Source organism: Aspergillus candidus (genome assembly GCF_002847045.1).
Source record: "Aspergillus candidus strain CBS 102.13 unplaced genomic scaffold BDW47scaffold_79, whole genome shotgun sequence".
Taxonomy (NCBI): Eukaryota; Fungi; Ascomycota; class Eurotiomycetes; order Eurotiales; family Aspergillaceae; genus Aspergillus; species Aspergillus candidus.
This window is the reverse complement of record NW_020194084.1, coordinates 37,759-55,317: the sequence shown is the minus strand read 5'-3', so window position 1 is coordinate 55,317 and position 17,559 is coordinate 37,759. Positions and strand designations below refer to the sequence as shown.

General features: G+C 52.1%; 7 protein-coding genes across 7 annotated transcripts; 4 read left to right on the top strand and 3 right to left on the bottom strand.

Moving 5' to 3' along the window:
• Positions 1–134: 134 nt before the first annotated feature.
• On the top strand, positions 135–446 carry BDW47DRAFT_87187 (uncharacterized protein). The gene has a single exon (XM_024820089.1). The coding sequence runs from the start codon at positions 222–224 to the stop codon at positions 411–413; it is 192 nt and encodes a 63-aa protein (XP_024667786.1). The 5' UTR covers positions 135–221; the 3' UTR covers positions 414–446.
• A 2,217-nt stretch (positions 447–2,663) lies between these two features.
• Positions 2,664–4,550, bottom strand: BDW47DRAFT_87173 (elongation of very long chain fatty acids protein). Its single transcript, XM_024820088.1, has one exon. It carries the CDS (start codon positions 4,281–4,283, stop codon positions 2,670–2,672), a length of 1,614 nt encoding a protein of 537 aa, XP_024667785.1. The 5' UTR covers positions 4,284–4,550; the 3' UTR covers positions 2,664–2,669.
• A 1,990-nt stretch (positions 4,551–6,540) lies between these two features.
• Positions 6,541–8,121, bottom strand: BDW47DRAFT_87163 (uncharacterized protein). Its single transcript, XM_024820087.1, has 2 exons — positions 7,932–8,121; positions 6,541–7,871 (listed from the first exon to the last, which is right to left on the bottom strand). The coding sequence occupies exons 1-2, from the start codon at positions 8,031–8,033 to the stop codon at positions 6,738–6,740; spliced, it is 1,236 nt and encodes a 411-aa protein (XP_024667784.1). The 5' UTR covers positions 8,034–8,121; the 3' UTR covers positions 6,541–6,737.
• A 106-nt stretch (positions 8,122–8,227) lies between these two features.
• BDW47DRAFT_113406 (uncharacterized protein) lies at positions 8,228–9,042 on the top strand. The gene is made up of 3 exons (XM_024814411.1): positions 8,228–8,505; positions 8,598–8,656; positions 8,718–9,042. Exons 1-2 carry the CDS (start codon positions 8,275–8,277, stop codon positions 8,616–8,618), a joined length of 252 nt encoding a protein of 83 aa, XP_024667783.1. The 5' UTR covers positions 8,228–8,274; the 3' UTR covers positions 8,619–8,656; positions 8,718–9,042.
• Positions 9,043–9,117: 75 nt separating this feature from the next.
• On the top strand, positions 9,118–10,783 carry BDW47DRAFT_87131 (uncharacterized protein). Its single transcript, XM_024820086.1, has 2 exons — positions 9,118–9,246; positions 9,321–10,783. Exon 2 carries the CDS (start codon positions 9,435–9,437, stop codon positions 10,701–10,703), a length of 1,269 nt encoding a protein of 422 aa, XP_024667782.1. The 5' UTR covers positions 9,118–9,246; positions 9,321–9,434; the 3' UTR covers positions 10,704–10,783.
• A 969-nt stretch (positions 10,784–11,752) lies between these two features.
• BDW47DRAFT_120929 (uncharacterized protein) lies at positions 11,753–13,241 on the top strand (the record flags this gene model as incomplete). The annotated part of the gene is made up of 2 exons (XM_024815546.1): positions 11,753–12,152; positions 12,205–13,241. The coding sequence occupies 2 exons, from the start codon at positions 11,753–11,755 to the stop codon at positions 13,239–13,241; spliced, it is 1,437 nt and encodes a 478-aa protein (XP_024667781.1).
• A 1,420-nt stretch (positions 13,242–14,661) lies between these two features.
• On the bottom strand, positions 14,662–17,015 carry BDW47DRAFT_113399 (pseudouridine synthase PUS7). Its single transcript, XM_024814410.1, has 2 exons — positions 16,776–17,015; positions 14,662–16,727 (listed from the first exon to the last, which is right to left on the bottom strand). The coding sequence occupies exons 1-2, from the start codon at positions 16,985–16,987 to the stop codon at positions 14,681–14,683; spliced, it is 2,259 nt and encodes a 752-aa protein (XP_024667780.1). The 5' UTR covers positions 16,988–17,015; the 3' UTR covers positions 14,662–14,680.
• Between the last annotated feature and the right edge of the window lie 544 nt (positions 17,016–17,559).

Here is a 17,559-nt window from a genome sequence, read left to right as displayed (position 1 = left end):
TATCTTCTGATTTATTCTTGATTGTGGCCATGGGCCACCGTACATAAAGCATTGCGGCAATGGTTCAGTGGTATGCTTTGGCCGGTCGGGTACATGCAGCATCCTGAATTTCTCTTCTCTTTTCTTTCTTTTCTTCTCTTTACCTGTGAACTGCATCCAACTTCATTCTGTATCTTTTGACTTCGGCGTCGCTATTTTACGTTCGCTCGAACCTTCCATACATGTTGCCGGTAATAACTTTTGTTTGGACGGTATGCAACAACAACACATTTCGCTTGCCTTCATTTGAAGATCTTTCTCTTTTTCTTTCTTTCAGCATCATGGCCTTTGCTGTTTTGATATTGTGTTGTTTTTTTTCCCTTTTCTTTCCATTCATGTTGTCCAGCGCGAGCGAGAATCGGTGCCAGCCCTAAAAGCAAGAGAGAATGCCAAGACCCGGTAGGGTTTAATACGCCTACATCTATACTGATATTCGTAGATCAGTTCAACAGGACCATCTGTCTCAGATGATGGTGTAATTTGAGAGTGATCTGTCTGGCACTGTCCATTGACAACACCTTAGCAAAGGCGACCGTCTACAGGGGGTTAATCACAGTCGGATCTCACTGCAATATCAATATGGTGATCATTATTGCAAATGGTTCTGAGGTTTGAAACAGATAACAACCTTGTCTTCATTCATATATTCATATAAAAATACTCAGGTAGAATCAGACCATTTCATGAATCCGTCACATGGTATGTGAGTGATGTGTCTATCCCTGACACTACTTACTACTGTAGGTAGCTAGTATAATAACCTCACAGTAGACAGATAAGTAATTATCCAACACCGATAGATCGAGTAGATGCATGGTGACGGCATGTATACGACTGATGTCATTCTGTATGGCGGAATAACATGAGTGGATGGTGGCTAGGGGGGGGGAGGGGTGAGTTGGTCCTATCTGAATGGCTACTGATGGACTACTTTGTTTGATGGAGGTTAAAAAGTCAAGTATATGTATGTATATTGCTAACTGGTTGGCTTGAGACCTGGATATATTGGATTGAACCTAGTGTTATCTGTGGGGGACGTATAGAAATCACGAGGTACCTACCTACCTGTCATCCTTCCCTGGAACAATGGATGGATCGATGGATGGATGCACTATACCAGCGCATAAATCGGAGGTCAGTCTCCTCCGAACAGGTGGACACCTCTTCCGCGATGATAAGTAATCCTTATACAAGGAGATAGTGGACGTGGAAGAGACACGGGGCATGGTTGACTATAATGGAGACACGGTACGGACTCGTGATTGGAGATGGTAGATGGATCGATCAGGTTGCTGGAAGACATGGGCTGAAACGGGGGTGTCATGTAGGTATTGCAGGCATGAAGTGTACCGATGTATAGGTATCTATCTATTCATAACTTCCATGATCTAGTTAGGTGCGGGAAGCTGGCTTGGATTGTTTGATTGATTGGTTTGATTGATTGGACAGGTTGGTCGAAGATGGTCTGTATATTACTATATACCTAGGTGTTATGCATGATCTAGACTCTCACCCTGCTGGCGGAATAGGCAGAGGATCAACAGTGATTAATATATGAAGGTGGTGTGCAAATATAGTTCTATTAAAAAATACAGCTTCCAGAACGGGAACGAATCGCACACAGTACATTAGTAGCTGAAGTACACACACCCCCAGCTCCAGGCCCACACCGACGGCCGAGACCCTGGTACGTACTTCGTACTGGGTGGTGGATCATTTAACCTCTCGGCTCTGATCAGATATTATAGATGGGTGGGTGGGTACATAGGTGGCAGGTAACCTTCACGCAAAAGTGCTTCTAGTGATTTGATTCTTGGATCCTTTGGATTTATTTCTGTGGAGTTGTAGCTAGGTATCATACCTGGACAGGTAGGTACTCAGCTCAGCTACTGTGTCACTCACTCACGTGCTCCTGCGAGAGTAAGTCTAGTGAGTTGGATGAGTAGGGAGGGTGGTGCCCGAGTACCTAGCTAGCTGAATATGCAGTTTTGTTAATGTTACGTATGTCGTATCATTCGTTCTTTGGGTGGCAGGTTTATAGAAGAGAGTAGATAATATAAAATCCTGTATTGCATCATCAACCGATGCTTCTTTTCCTTTCCTTCCACGCCCCGACGTCAATCTCGACGCTGGCGGGTCTGTATCTGATCTGTATGAACTAGAACTATGTACAACAACACACATGGTATAGGGTGAAACGATAAAACAATAACACAAAAAAGAAAGGTAACACAAAAAGGGGAAGGAAAAAAAGGGACACTAAAAAAAAAAAAAGGTAAAAAATACAGTGTAAAACTATTCCAACAATTAGCAATGATACCATCCAACTTTAACCAGGCTTTAAACCAATAATGATAATCATAGCCTAGGCAGGTAGCGTGGGATCATGTAAGTGTAAACTGCATGTCTGCTGTCTACCATCTGATGGTATGGATAGGCAGTCCCCCAATCAAAGAGGCCAGACGCAGGGAAACGACGGAATCGTAAATCGTCGAGCCGTAAATAAAGACAGATGCCAGGAAAACGATCCTCGTAGCTCGTGGCGTTATCTCGATTATCTCGTAAATGAGACCGCAATTATTTGCCTCGTGGCTGATGGTAGAATCAAACGATCCTAGCTGCCGTAAAGCTTAGGCATTGCGGTCAAGCACCCCAAACGGGTTGTTGCCCTTGACGTTGGCGCTGGCGCTGGAGTGGTCGTTCTCCTTGGTGGCCTTCTTGGCGCCCTTCTTGGTCACGGGCGAGAATCCCTGATCGGAGGTCTCGCTGGCGATGACGCGCGACTTCTGCTTGTTGGCGGCTGAAGCGCGCGTCCGCACGGGGGAGTTGTCCGCGGGAGCCGCCGCCTGGGCCTTCTTGGCCTGGATGGCCTTGGCCTTGTTGATCACCTCGTCATCGGTGGCTTCGCTGGTCTCGCCGTTCATTTCGACGGACTTCTGGATCTCGCGGCTGACGCCCTTGAGCGCGTCCAGACCGGCCTTCTCGGCCGAGTGCATCTGGGTCGGCTGGTGGGTGGTGGGCTCCTTGCGGTACAGGTACGAGCGGATGAAGAAGCGGACGAAGAGGAAGGTCAGCGGCAGGAGGTAGGTCACGTTGAGCCAGATGGCGAAGCCCTGGCCGCTGGTGTCCATGCAGGTCGTCATGGGGCCCACGAGGAGACGCTGTCCGGCGTCCTCGGCGTGGCCCACGTTCTCTGCGATGCCCTCGGCGCCGGCGGCGCGGAAGGCGAGCTTCTTCAGCCACGAGACGGAGCCCGCGTCGGCGGATCCGGCGGCGGCGGCAGCAGCGGCGCTGGCGGCGGACGGGTCCAGAGGGAGGGTGTAGTGCACGAACAGGTAGGACGCGGCCCACGTGGTGCCGATCAGGAACTGAGTGATCTGCATGCTGGTCAAGGAACGCTTGATGACGCCGGGGACGCGGATGCGGAGAGCGGTCACGGTGTAGTAGGTGTACATCATGGCGTGGATGGCGGAGTTGACGAGGGTGAAGATCAAGATGGGAGGCGCGACGTAGCGGATGCCCGCCCACATGCACATCATGGCGCCGGCGTGGTGGTAGGTCTGCAGGGTCGAGCTCTTCTTGCCCTTGGCCAGGATGATGGCGGTATCGACGACCTCGTAGAACTTGGACAGGTAGAAGATCCAGCCCAGGTAGGCCAGACCCTGGTTCCACAGGCGGCCGACGTCGGTCGAGTCCGGGACACCGCCTTCAGCCAGCTGGTAGGCCGGGTTCCGCATGGTCCACTGGTCGATCGACGGGTTGTAGGTGGCGGCGTTGCCGTAGCCTCGGGGGCCGTTGATCTTGCACATGGCGTCGGCCACGCTGATCAGGCCATTGGGATCGTTGCGGGCGGGGAGCGAGTTGCGGAAGGCCTTGAGCATGCCGACGAAGGTCCAGGCGGAGTAGACGGCGAGGAAGACATTGTGAAGGATGACGAAGAGCTTGAAGAGCTTGGACTGGCTGAAGCCCCAGGGCTTGTATCCGCGGGCCTTGTTGACGCGATTGAGCAGGACGACGGTGACGGCGTAGACCCCGGCGATGGTGATGGGGACGCGAACATCCAGGGCCTGGTTGTAGAGGGTGGGAGGGATGTTGAAGGGCTGGTCCCAAGTGGGTTGATCGATGATGGGAGCGGGAAGGGTGTTGGGCAGTTGGTCCGGAGGGAATCTCAACAGGGAGGAAGGCGGGAGGCCAATGCGGACGATGGCCGGTCCCGACGCGGTGTCGACATTGAAGTCGTACATGGTTGATTTGCGACAGGAAAACAACCAGTCAATGGATGGAGTAGACGGAGGAGACGGCAAAGAAGAGGAAGAACCAAATCAAGAGAAAAGACAGGATGGGGTCTTGTTATAAAAAAAATAAAATCGGAAAAAAAAAATAAATATATATATTAACTAGAGAAGGCCGGGTGGATCCAGTTGAAGATGGATCCGGCCTAGTGTATGGCAAGTGCAGATCGGCCGAAAAGAGGCAAGAAAATGGTAAGAAAATCAATTCACAAAGGATAAAAGGGCAAAGGGAGAAAAAAAAACCAAAAAAAAAACAAACGGGAAAAAATCAAGAAAAGAAAAGAGAGAATCAATCCAGACGAATAGCAATTGGTTAGGACAGAAGGACCGAGGAAACAGGCCCATGAACCGTTGAGATGATCAACCTGGCAGATCGAGAATGAGAACCTGGAGTTGATTCAATGAAGTGGGTCTGTGGATTCTGTTGGGAAGCCTCACGCAGAACCTCGGCCCAACAAGTGTTGATCCTGTGAATCCAATCAAGATAAAGATCAAAAGAATGAGTGATTGGATATATAGATATCGACATTGATTTAGAAATCATGTTCAGACAAGGATTAAATGGAGAATGGAAAGGAAAGAGGCGGACGGACTCATCCCAATGTCCACTGGTTGGTTGGGATGCAAAACTTTCTCCCGTCGGATTCCACACGCGATGCAAATGATGATGCAGCGTTCCCTACGCCACTCCCCACTGTATCTTCCATGGCACCTCGGTCCCCTTCATCCCATCCATTCGTTCCCCAGAGCCGAATCGTCATTATGATACTGTAGTATTTCAACATGGACCTTATAAGGCGCATGACTCAGCCGTACCCTTGACTAGCCGAGCTACCTGGATGAAACATAACCTGGTCTTGATTCAAAGCGTGTGTAGATTCAACAATTCTGCCTGTTTGAAGGTTACTCGGTGTAGACAACACATCGGAGTTCGAACCAATGATGTATATGTAGCATCACAGTGGTGTAAAGGTCAAGGTCCCCACCATTAAAACTGTTCTATCCGGCAGCTTATTTAGATCCTCTGGATTGCGCTAACTTGTATCCCTACTGACCTAACATTCTTTCTCTATTCGGTATTAGACTGTGGTCTCATCACTAGATCCATCCACGCCATTGACACTCATTCAGATTGATACGTCCTTCTCTGGACTTCTGAGTAATCGTGCGATCTTCTCGCTCGGCCGTCAATGCTATCCTGTCTATCAACCAAACAAAGACCTTGTACTGTCGTATGGATGGATAGATATCTAATCAACAGTAGCCCATGAAACTCTATCTTATCAATCCCTTCCCCTCCTTATGATTCATCTCCAGATAAGCAGTCGAACCTGAGCATGTCTTAGCCCGCTGCATTAGTTACAATTCTCCACTGTGCTCCAGCCTACCAACAGGGCCGACTCTACACGCTAGTCGATGATAATTCGACCCTTTCTAATTCCATCTCCAAGATATCACAGCTCTGAGTTATCGTGATGTATTTCATCACCTTTTGTACAAAACCTCAGAAATAGTATCCTAGGTATCAGGATGCATATCGCCTACCAGCTGTACTCTGTACGTAGATCTCGGAGATCACCCGAGTCTTGGCATTTACGGAGTACAGGACACGCCCCCCCATCATCCTTCTCGTCCGGGGTATGAGTCGGGATCTGCTCCAATGCATAACAAAGGCAGAAAAGACACACCGAACACAGCGGTGGCAGCAGCAAAAGTAGCCTTGGAACCTTGCATCAACGCAACGATCATGTCAGGGAGCTCTTATTGCAGCTGTGCGCCCCCCCAGCTGCGCTCATTGAGCGGTGAGTGCATACGGTAAATAATCGGTTGATTTTGATTTTTGCGGGTCGGTCTTGTTGATGTTAGGTAGGTACCTAGTGAGTGTATCTGGATGTCTGTCCTGGTGTGTGAGTAGGTTGGGACGCAATGGGGTTCATTACTTTACTTTATCCACCTATGATGGATCGAGGATTGAGTAAGTAAGTAAATAGGGTAACTTGGGAGGCCTCACTAGGGGCTTGGAATGGAGGGGCCTTCGAGCGGAACGAATGGGTGTGCTGGTTTTGATGGCCTTGATGGCGTACTGGATGTGCGGGTATGCTGCACTGGAGGGTAATTGTATGGTCAATTTACTTTTTCTTTTAGTCTTTGATACACTCGTGCTAAATCTACCAGGTCGACTGGATATTGAACAAGGCTGAACCGTAATGTTGGTGATGCGTACAGCTATCTACTCTAGACAGAATGAGGCGGATAGCAAAAATGCCCCCTTTTCTATAAACAACTCTATTCGTACAGACATCCATAGGGTTAGTCATACATAGTCACCAATCCACTCGAGAATATAATCACCCAGCCGAACGATAGGGTCACACTAGTCACCAGGCAGCAACAGATCAAACCCGCTCAGCGGGGCTTAGTGTCCAGCGGCAGCGGCGGAGGCGACGGTGCAGCCGCACCAACAGGCATAGAGCGCATCTCCACCTTCTTAGGCGGCGGCGGAGGCGGGCGCTTCTTGCGCGCGGCTTCCGCACTGACGTCGGATGATCCGATAGACGCCCCCCTAGACGCCCCCGTAGACGCCAGCCGGGGCGTACTCGCAGCAAGCGGCGTCTGAGTGCTGGGAGAGGACCGGTGAGTGTCCACGAAATTGTTGAAGCGGGAGCTGATGCCAAACTTCTCGTTGATGCCGCTGATTTTCTCTCGTCCGGCTTGGATCTTGTCTCCGTGCCGTTCGCGCAGGTCTCCCAAGGTCGAGCTGGGGGAGCTTTGCGCGGGAGACTGCGCCTGGCCGTATGTGCTCCTCCGGGCTGGCGGGGAAGGCGCCTGGGTGGGAGATGGCGCGGAGTCGGTTCTCATCTGGCGAAAGCGCGTCTGTAATTCGTTGAGAGAGCCTTGGCCGCCAGAGCCTGCGGTGGTCGGGGATGCCGAAGCACGTGGGTTGCTATCCCGCTGCCCTTGGCTGCTATTGCCCCCAATTCCGAGCGACGGGACAGAGACGCCTGCCTTCTGGAGGCGTGCGGTTGCACCCTCATTGATGTAGGGATCTGAGGGCGGTTGGGCCGAGTACACTGGAGGCGGGGCCGGCGACTGCGTGCCGGAGTTGGTGCGCGGAGGAACGCGAGGAGGGAGGCTTGGCCTGGAGGTCGACCTCGGTGACGATCTCCCGTGTTCTGTACCTGCATCTACCCGCCTCGATGGGGGCGGCGGAAGCGTGGATGTGTCGAGACCGGTCGTATTCAACCGGTACGGTACCGGGGGTGGCGCCGGCTTGTGTGCCGCTGCCTCTTGAACCTCCGACTCCGCTTGCCGTTCCTGCTGTATATGATAATTCTGCTCATCAACCTCATCCTGCGATAGCGGAGCTCCTAGCCCCCTAGAGCCCGAAGACGCCCGGCTGGCAGCAGCAGCCGGGCTATGGGCTTGGATATGCTTGGGTGGTGGCCCAAAGGATTTGGGATCCTTCAGTGACGAGAGTGGTCGGGAGACGCGCTCTTCCGTTTCTCCGTCTTTGCTGCCGCCTTTACCCATCCATCCTGCCTATGGTTGTAAGATATACAGTGAGTCAAAGCGCTGAACCAATGTGACTGAGAGACATACCACTTGATTGATGCCTTTGAAGTCGCCCCGCCAACTTTCCTTACCGCCCTCACGGCCTTTAGGGTGCCAGCCCTCTTTGATGACTCCTCTCAATCCACTCATTGCGATCCACGCAATAATCAGTAAAACTATTTGCCGATCAGACCAGGATCGGAGCGAAATGAAACAGACGAGGATTGGGCAATGGAGGGGAGGAGGGGAAGAACGAGGCGGGAGTCGTCATGCATCATCCATCGCTCTGATCTCGTTGGTTCGCTCGTATCAGGATGGGAGTCTAGCCCGATAGGGTTAGCCCTGGGTGATCTATCTCCCGTGACGATCACGTGGAGATAGCGCTACATACATGACTCAGCTGTGGATAAGGGTTCTTATCCATCAGTTATTCTTAGCATCATCTCCAATCCCATTTTCTATTCTCATTCTCCATTCTTTGATCGACGGTCAAAATGATGACGAGGTGCTCAATCAACACTCAAAGCTTGTCAGTCCAATGGTCCCACCCTTGCTGACATTCGTTGAACTCCTTCCCAAACCATCCTTAGGTGAAGACGGGGCACTGCTGAAATCTTCTAGGGTTAGTATTGGTCCGCGGCGACGATCCTGAAGGCTTTGGCCCCATGGACAGGCCATGCAAGGCTGCAGTGCTAATACTATTTCGACCACCAGTTCTTCCTATCAGGATGCTAAGTATCAAATAGTGCTGAACATCTGGTCCACGACTCAAGGTTTATTGATTCCGCTTCACGGCCACTCGAGAAAAGGCTGACGTGCTATTTTCATTCTTGGGCGGGGTCGCCTTCTTTGTTGTTGGGCGCCTACCAGCACCACCGTGGAGACAATGAACGCCGTGGGCGCTTGCAAAGAGAAGCATATTCGATAGAGATCGCCTACGGCGCTCCTCGATTGCTGCATCTCAACCCGCCAACCGATATCCCGTCGCATGCGTCTCGCGGTGTCAGAGCAGCCGCTTCGTATCTCGGGCGTTTATGTGACCTTTCTTGATTGGTCGTCACCGCTCTATACGACAAGTAGTAGACGAAACGCAGAGGATGGACTATGGAGTAGCTCTGGGATGATCACGTCCCGGTTGCTGCGCCTCGTTGGCCGTTAGTCTTTTTTTTTTTTTCCTCATTCAATTATCATTCTATTTTTTTTTCTCCCTTCCTTTATTTGTAGATTAGGCCAGCCATTCATTTCATCGCTCGTTTTTCATCCTTTGTTGTCGGATAGCCTTGCAGACAAAGATGTCGCCAACAATTTTGATCTTGGTGCCCACCCTCTGTTTCACATAATCTTGCTTCGAGTACTTGCCACTGTAAGTGTCGCATTTTGCGATTTGAGGCTCTATAGTCTAGTTGGTCTGGGGTTCTTGTCTAACCCTCGAACCAGCGAGACGGGATCGTCATCGAATATACCCACCCTACAACAGGCGAAGCGCTCCAGTATACCTCGAAAAACGAACGACTTCACTCCCGCAGAGAACTATCGTTCGGCCGGCGACATATGCACATAAACATGGCGCCCGATGATATAGATATAGCGACTGCAATGACCGACGGAGACAGTACCGAGTTTTCCTGGACAGGAAGCGATGACTTTGGTCCTGATAAGAACGAACCCGGAGTCAAGTCCACTTCGACAGACACAGACACAGGCACACGCACGGGCACAGAAAAGACCTCCGATGGGACGTTACCAAATACTGCTCCTGGACTGCAGCCGACGGAGCACAAAACAGACGGATCCCAACTCACCACACAATCAAACCCAACTGGTCAATCACAGCCGACGACATCAGACCTAAATACGACATCCACCTCGAAATATGAAGCCAATACCAACGACCGTTACCCTCACCCGACGACTGGCACTTCACCGGGAGATGAGGAACCACATAACTCTCACCCAAAATCCATCACTACTACGACGCAGTCGTCCGCAACCACGACAGAAAACCCGATACCAGCAGAACATACTCTGTCTAAACCTTCAGCCAAAACCACAACCACCACATTCGATCACCCCAAAAAGACATCTGCCAGCAAAGACAGCAGCAACAGCGTAGAAGGAAAAGGAGAAGGGGGAGGGGGAGGAGGGGGATTGCCGACCAAAACCAAAGTCGCCATCGCCGTCCCCGTCTCCATCGTCGGCGCCCTCATAATCGCAGCCCTAATCTACTTCTTCCTCCGCCGTCGCAACCGCCAAAAACGAAACAAGGCCGCCCCCTCTACAGACAATCTCGTCATGAGCACGGCTGCCTCTACACCAGCGCATACCCAGCCTTACCCACCACCCTTCCAGTCCCCGCAACCGCACTCCCCCGCGCCATTCGCGGCAGTACCAGCAGAGCCATCACCCCGCCACTTAAACCCGAATATCAATATCGAACCACCCGCAGCGGTAGCTACGAAGGGAGACCGCGACCCCGTCCGACCCACCAGCCAGCTCCTCCCCACAGATCACTCAGCCATCCTTGTCGCCGGCGCGGGCCAACAGCAACAACAGCAACAGCAACAACAACCAGTACAACACCCACACTCACCCTACCACTCCACCGGAGACCCCATCCAAGAGCGGAACCTCTGGAGCAACGAAGCAGCAGCGGGGACAAGACCGCGATCTCCCTTCGACCATCCCATGGACGACCAATTGTCTGTGATGTCGGCGATGAGCGATCGACGCGCACACCCGCATGATCGCGATGACGCCTCGTCTGTGTCATCTGTTAGTGATGATGAGGGTGAGAGGGAGAGGGTGAGAGGGAGAGGGTGAGGCCGCGTTGATGCTGATGTGCTGACGTTCAGTGTTGTTTGTGTTGTTGTGTGCGGTGGGGTTAGATCATGGACGCTTGTATATTTGTGTGTTGTTTAGGACGTGATGATAATGAGATTTAGTATATATAGAAGAGACCCTTCCAGTTTTCCCGTGTGCCGGTGTTCAGGGCACTCCAGTTGAAGCCTTCTGGGGTCCACTTATCAACGACGGCCACCGCACAGGTTGAAAAGCAAGGACAAGAATGGGAAACAGAGGCTTTCCGTAAAGACTGAATTGGACCATTCTGGCAAGCGTGGTTGAAGTTGCGATTCACAAGAGATCCAGCTGTGATTGTATATATATAGTTATATGTTTTTTTTTCTTTCGCTCAGGGGGGATGTCCAATTTATGCCTCGAGACTGGGTTAACTTAGACGGCGACTCCGATTGCCCCAGAGCAGTCTTCCATAATTGCATTCTCAGATTAAACACAGGACTTAATCCTTGCTGCGGCAATTTTGCAATTTTCGATCGACCCATCTGAGATAGGCCCATATCACCTGCAGCCTGATGCAACGATCGTGCGGCGCAGCCGATTCGTTGTCACAGTAAACCATCGGGTCTAGAAGGTAAAGTCCCCATCGCATGCTCAGAGGCCAATAATGGCCCGGTATACCATGACGACGCGACACGGAGTTCTCCAACTCCTGTAGATAAAAGGTGGGCGTGTAGGGAGAAGACCCCGATATACGCGGCGATATCACACGCACCAGAGCTGTGTGATCGACGATCAGCGAACGTGCGCCGCAGGCACAACCCCGTTTGAATGCAGACCAAGAGGTCTTCTGACATGCAGGAGTTGAAATGCCATGGGGCACGTGTCGTCATATCCTATGGCTTCCACATCAAGCAGGAATCACGCACGTAGACTGTGATAGGCTAATAAACGCCAGGCTAGAGTCCCACGGGGAAACAAAACACCGATCTTTGCAACCTTGTCTGAGAACTCATCGACACCTTCAGACCTTGTTCTTCAATCTCGTGACCACAAACAGCAGCAGCAGCATCATGCTTGATCGCGAGAAACCGGGAACCAAGATATTCGCCGAGGCCACGCCTTTACTGCAGAAGGCGGCACCGATCGTGCCTGCGCAGGAGTGCCAGCAACATATACAGCTGCTCCGATGTTTCCTGGACTTGAAGCAGACGGTCTTGAAGACCGAGGGCCTGTTCAAGACCGAGTATGTTCATAAAAACAAAAACGAACTAGACCCGATAGCTCGGCAGTCCGCGGCGGAGGAAAGTCGATGGTCAATCTATGTCTCGCGGGCTATCCATCGATTTTCTGTTTGGTGGACTCGTTTATCAGTGACTGGCACTCCAGGGCCCGGTTCGAATCAGGTATTAGAAAAGCCATACGGGCCGCATGGCGGATGGACATGGACAGGGGATCAGATGCCTCCATTAGGTATGTATTCTTGACGCGAGTCCAGGCTCTCCGACTAACTCGGATGGGACAGATGTTTTGATGGTCCTCCATGCACTGACACTGCATACTAAAGCCTTCGGAGAGGATTGTTTTCGTCATCAAAAGATGGCACTATGGAACGGAGGATTTCCCCTCCAGCTGGCCTCACAATATATAGACCCGGATAGCTTTAAATATTCATGTCCCGAGCCCTGCCGGCTGCAGTTCGAAAATATGACAAAGCTGGCATGGGACAATGTTAACGACCCTGAAAACATTCCTATCGAATGCTTCCGGTGTCAGAAACAGACCGCTGTGCCGTGGACGACGCGGCGCGGCAAAGGACTAGCAGATGATGGGTTCTTACAGGTGTGCCAATGGTGCAGTTTCATTCTACGAAAAGACGCTCTTCTCGCTCAGAAGCTCCGCCGGGATTTACATCTACTCCTGGAGACAAACATCCCGTTGCCCGGGGCCTGCTGGAGTGTCGACGACGGTTTGGCTCCCAATGAAACGACAGACGAGTCTCTAAAACAGTCTCTAGTGGACCTGCTACTAGAGGAAACACGCCCGACGAATCTATTCCCAAATATAACCCAAACAATCCAGGCCAGCACCGAGGCAGTTGGGAGTCAGACTCTACCCCTGCTTCATAATATCTTCGAGCACTACCGATATGTTGGAAACTCTTCCTGTGATCTGCACACATCTGTAATGAGAGTGTCCAAGTCAGCATCAACACTGCAGAGTGCGGATTTTCTCGACTTTGATTCACGGTCATCGCAGATCGAGAGCCTATACACTAAATTCCTGCGAGAGCAAAGCAAGGGGTCGTCACGGCGTTCTGGTCCCCAAACAGATATCATGGATCCCCTCAGCTTGTTCTGGGGCACGCATTTGCTAAGGCCGCGTTCATACTGTGACTTTTCCCGGCACTTTGGCAACAGCGTGCCAGTGGACTGGGGCCTGCCACATGAATCCGAGACTTGCAGCTTGTGCCAGACGCTGTGTCCGCCTTCGTTCGCCCGTCGATTCATCCGAGGGCTTACTTCGCTATCAGAATGGAAGGAGTGGCTATCCACCGTATAGGAACTCCCTCATCATCCCTGGACTCTGTCGTTCCGATATCTCAGGTCGGCGGATGAAATCGATTGCCTGAAGCCGCTTATCCTCTGCGACAATGTCGCTCAGCGCTCACTGCTTCAACTGTCTCTTTCTCGTCCGCTTTTCCCCTCCATAAGTTATCTTGTACTACTGTGTTTCTAGAGTGCACCGGCGATGCGTTCAAGAAATTGCAAGCAATCGTGTGTGGAGCACTAGCCATCGTTATCCCAGTACCGCCCATGCGCAACAGCCCAGCCAGTAGTCCCTGTAAATAGCGAACGAGTGGAGCTGGGCTAGCGAAGCAGGTCGGGCGGAGAATCTACTGTTTCCATTTTCGGTCTTCTTAGCATTCAAGCAAAAACCAGACCGTGCCGGAACGCTCAGGGATGGGATTGTGGTATTCGGATCTCGTATGTGGGGAGGCGTTGGTGGCTTCGTCCTGACCGTGACGACCAGGATCCTGCTGAATTGAAGTTCCACATGAGCTGCGCAGCCTTCGCATGATCGATGCAGGACGTGCTTCCCTCGCCCGTGTGCACGCACGCCATGAGCTTAATCCAACACCGCTTAGAGCCTGTTAGACAGCGGAGCTGGAGGGCGGGACGAACTTGCTTTTGCTTATCCATGCCGGTAGAGAGCATTCAGAAGAAGAATCACTCAATTGTTATTGCACGGAAGAATAATACTCGCCCGAGCCCAGCCACTGTCGTGCTAAGCTTTAATAATGCTACGCGCCCTCTGATCCACAAGAACTGACTCGCAATGCCTTAGATAGTGTCTTATTATATATTTGTTATTCTATAAGAGAAGTGACGAGCAAAAGTAGACTACATGTATAGAGATAATCATGAAGTTCCCGCTAGTGATGCGTTTTAATAAGACTAGCTTACTTAGTGTACTCAGCCCTTGCTCAATGATTGTCTCAGGCTGCTTAGAGCATGGTCAGGGCGTGTTTAGATCTACTCAGTGAGCAAAAAGCAGCGAGGGGTGAGCACGAAAACAGAAAGAGAAAGCCTGCGAGCTGTCGAGAAAATCAAGTACGTATGTATATCGACCTAGGTGTCTACTGACTGTACGTTTGTCCCGTTTGGGTTTATGATGCTCGCCTGGAAGCGACTTGCTGTTTCTATAGCCTTGCCTTGGTACTTTATGCGAAGTGTAGAAGGTATTGTAAGTGGTGGATGGATCCGGATTAGAAGCTGGCACCTGCACTGATATGGGGCTGGCTAGGTGACCCTACTTTTTGTTTGGAGTATTTACGAGTGTCACATACTATATGCAACCTTTGTTTTTTAAATCAACCGTATATATCAAAGTTCAAATAGTTTCATATATCTACAGAGCTTTCTTTATTTTAACTGGTGGGTTCACCGCACCAAATAATTTGCATACATATATACCACCACAGGGTAGTAGAGTAGAGCCTACCGCCCACTTCCAAAATCCGGCCGATAAGCCTTAACCTTGCCCCTCGTCAGCTCTCTCAGCGCCATCGTGGCATACTGGCTAGACCCCAGCTGAAACTTGAGCACAACAGCAAGCTTGTCCTCCTTGGCTTCTTCCGCGCCGCCTTCAGCGGGAGCACCGCCCTCGGCACCAGCAGACTGGAGTCTCTCCAGATCAGTCTGCACAAACTGCGTCTCGTCGCGCGCGTAAGGCTTGACCTCAACCGAGTAATCCGGCCCCATACGGCTCAGCAACTTGCGGTAGCTCCCGCTCAGACTGACTTCCTTCCACTTGCGGCGCATGTCGAAGGGATCGAGGCCGCCGCCTTGCTCACTGCCCATGAAGCGCTTGTAGAAGTCTGTCATCTGGTTGGGTGGGTACACGACGTCGTAGCCCGGGAGGGTCAGCACCACGTCGAAGATGTTGTACTTGCCGCTGGCGGCCTCGGCGGCGGTTAGCGCGCGCGCCCGCGTGAACATGTCGTCTGCGGCGCAGGCGCTGTCGTCCGCTTGGGGCGCGATGATCACTTCGCCGTCGGCGTCTACGGCGGGTGTTGCTGCGATGATGGTTTCTTCTTCTTTGTCGCGGTGTTCGTTGACGAGGACGAGGTCGCCTTCGACGACTTTGTCGCCGTAGAGGCGCCAGCGCTCGCCGACGGCGAAGTTCCAGACGAGGGATTGGTATGCGTGCACGTACATCATGCGTAGGTTGCGAGGGATGGTTTGCAGGGCGCCGAGGTGGTCGGTTTTGCTGCGCGAGAGGTGCCGCATGAGGTTTGCTTCGGCGTAGAATTTACGCGGGAGCTTTTCCATCGCTTCGGCGCTGCGGCCGGTGGACTCGAAGAGGTAGAGCGCTACGGCGCGGTCCCTGTCGTCTGAGCTGACTGTTGTGTTGTCCGAGCCGGATTGAGCCGCGGCGAGGATGTGCGGGCTGTAGTGGAGGATGGCGTCGCAGGCGCCCTTGAAGTCTCCCTGCAGCATCTTCAGGCCGACGGAGTCGGTTCGCGTCGCGAACGTGCCGAACCGCTGGAGACCGTAGTAGTTGAAGTAGCCGCGTTCGCGGAGGTTCCGCAGCGCAGTTCCGACAAGTTCCGTGGCGGTTGAGACGGCGGTCTCGGAATCCTGGGGGTTGACACCGGGAATTTCGCATTCGCGCAGGGTCACAACGAACTCGTTGCCCCAGAGATCTCCCAGATCCAGGCCGTGTTTGCGGTATTCGAAGTCGCCCACTTTGGCGTTGCGGAGGACCTGGTTCATCCTGGCAAGGCGATCGGCTTGCAGGCGGACAACGCAAGCCCTCTGCGCCGTCACCCCGCGCCGGTCCTTGGTACCCGCAAACTGGAAGTTCTTGGGGTTCATCTTCAATTGGCGTGCAATGAAGGAGAGCACCTCCATTGTGTCTTTGTTCTCCTTGTAGATGGTGAAATGCAGATAAGGACCGCCGAGTTCGTCCCAGTTGATCCGGCCCCGCTGGGTATGCTTGTCGCCCTCGCCCTTGGGTCCACGGCTGGCCTTGTTGCGGTTGGGAGCGGCGGAGATGGTCATCAAGCCATCATGATCGGTGGACGACTCGAGCTGGGAGTTGAAAATGCGGCGAATTGCTTGATGCATTTTGATGCGCACGTCGCGGTCATCAACGACGCAAGTTGGGATTCGTCCGAGTTCGCTGGGCCGGGCCCTGAGTTTGGCCAACGCACGCTTGTGAAGCGAGATGATCTTCTCTGTGGAGTCGGCACCAAAAAGCGACTCCAAGAGTGCCAGGTCTTCGTCTGCAATGTGGAACTCAATGACGGGTGTGCTCTCCGATGCGGGGGTATCATTCCCAGCGGAGACATCATTTCCAGCGGCAGACTCGGGTTCCTCCGGCTTCTTAACCTCTTCCGGCTTTGTTTCCCCCTCAGCTGTTTTGTTCGTCGGTTGGGCAGTGTCGCTAGTCGGCTTCGCACGAGGTTGAGGCACGGGCGCGTCCCGCAGATGGCAAACCTCGCCCGACGGCAGGATCTCGTTGACAAGGAAATCGGTATATCTAGAACCGTCAATTCAAGCCTCTCATCCATCGAGTGGTACCACCAACCTTTTCTTCAAGACACCTGCGAAACCTTGGTTCTCCGAGCTGACGAAAGCCGTGATCCCGACCTCCATCTCCTTCGCTGCCTGGGCATCTTCGTCGGATTTGGCCGCGGCGGGCTGAGCGTCGGACGGGGGAATCACCGACTCATTGGTCGCGGTGGCATTGTCCGTCTTGATGCGCTTACGCGGCGATTCGACAATATCGACACCTTCCATTGCGATAATATGGTGGAGAGGAGAGAAAGGGTGAATTGATGTTGCGGAGTAGCAGAAGCTTCCTGCGGGAAATGGAGATGGAGCCTGCGCTGGGTCCCGCAAGGACGTGTCCCAAAGGAGTTAGCGCAGGGCTAGCCCTATTACCAGATCGGTCGATGTACTATATCTCTCTCTACAGTACGGAGTATATTTGTTTGATCTATCTTCGTCAAGGGTAGGGGATATCATCGAATGCATTATGCAGAAAAGAAAGAAAGAAAGAAAACTGGCTCTACGTTCTATCCGCAATCTTAAACGAAATACACTCGACACGAGTACAAGACACCATACTGCTTTGTTTCTTAGTGACATCGATCCCATCACAATCATGCATTGTTCCAAGACAAAACATGATACAGACATAAACAAACTACAGTCATCTATACTTTATTATTGAGATACTTGGGAGCTCAAGGAACACAATTGTTGCATACCAAACGATGTCAAAGGCTCCCATCCAGCACAATGTCAATAGCTCTTGTATGAAGTTCTCGAAGCCAACACAAAGGAATATCTCTGGACAAAGAGATCAT

Bases quoted from the DNA above. Each gene is read 5' to 3' on its own strand.
- BDW47DRAFT_87187 (XM_024820089.1), top strand. From the start codon at position 222: ATGTTGCCGGTAATAACTTTTGTTTGGACGGTATGCAACAACAACACA.
- BDW47DRAFT_113406 (XM_024814411.1), top strand. From the start codon at position 8,275: ATGACTCAGCTGTGGATAAGGGTTCTTATCCATCAGTTATTCTTAGCA. The intron at 8,506-8,597 runs GTTAGTATTGGT...TTCGACCACCAG, and splicing joins CACTGCTGAAATCTTCTAGG to TTCTTCCTATCAGGATGCTA.
- BDW47DRAFT_87173 (XM_024820088.1), bottom strand. From the start codon at position 4,283: ATGTACGACTTCAATGTCGACACCGCGTCGGGACCGGCCATCGTCCGC.
- BDW47DRAFT_87131 (XM_024820086.1), top strand. From the start codon at position 9,435: ATGCACATAAACATGGCGCCCGATGATATAGATATAGCGACTGCAATG.
- BDW47DRAFT_87163 (XM_024820087.1), bottom strand. From the start codon at position 8,033: ATGAGTGGATTGAGAGGAGTCATCAAAGAGGGCTGGCACCCTAAAGGC. The intron at 7,872-7,931 runs GTATGTCTCTCA...TTACAACCATAG, and splicing joins TCAAAGGCATCAATCAAGTG to GCAGGATGGATGGGTAAAGG.
- BDW47DRAFT_113399 (XM_024814410.1), bottom strand. From the start codon at position 16,987: ATGGAAGGTGTCGATATTGTCGAATCGCCGCGTAAGCGCATCAAGACG. The intron at 16,728-16,775 runs GTTGGTGGTACC...TGACGGTTCTAG, and splicing joins GCAGGTGTCTTGAAGAAAAG to ATATACCGATTTCCTTGTCA.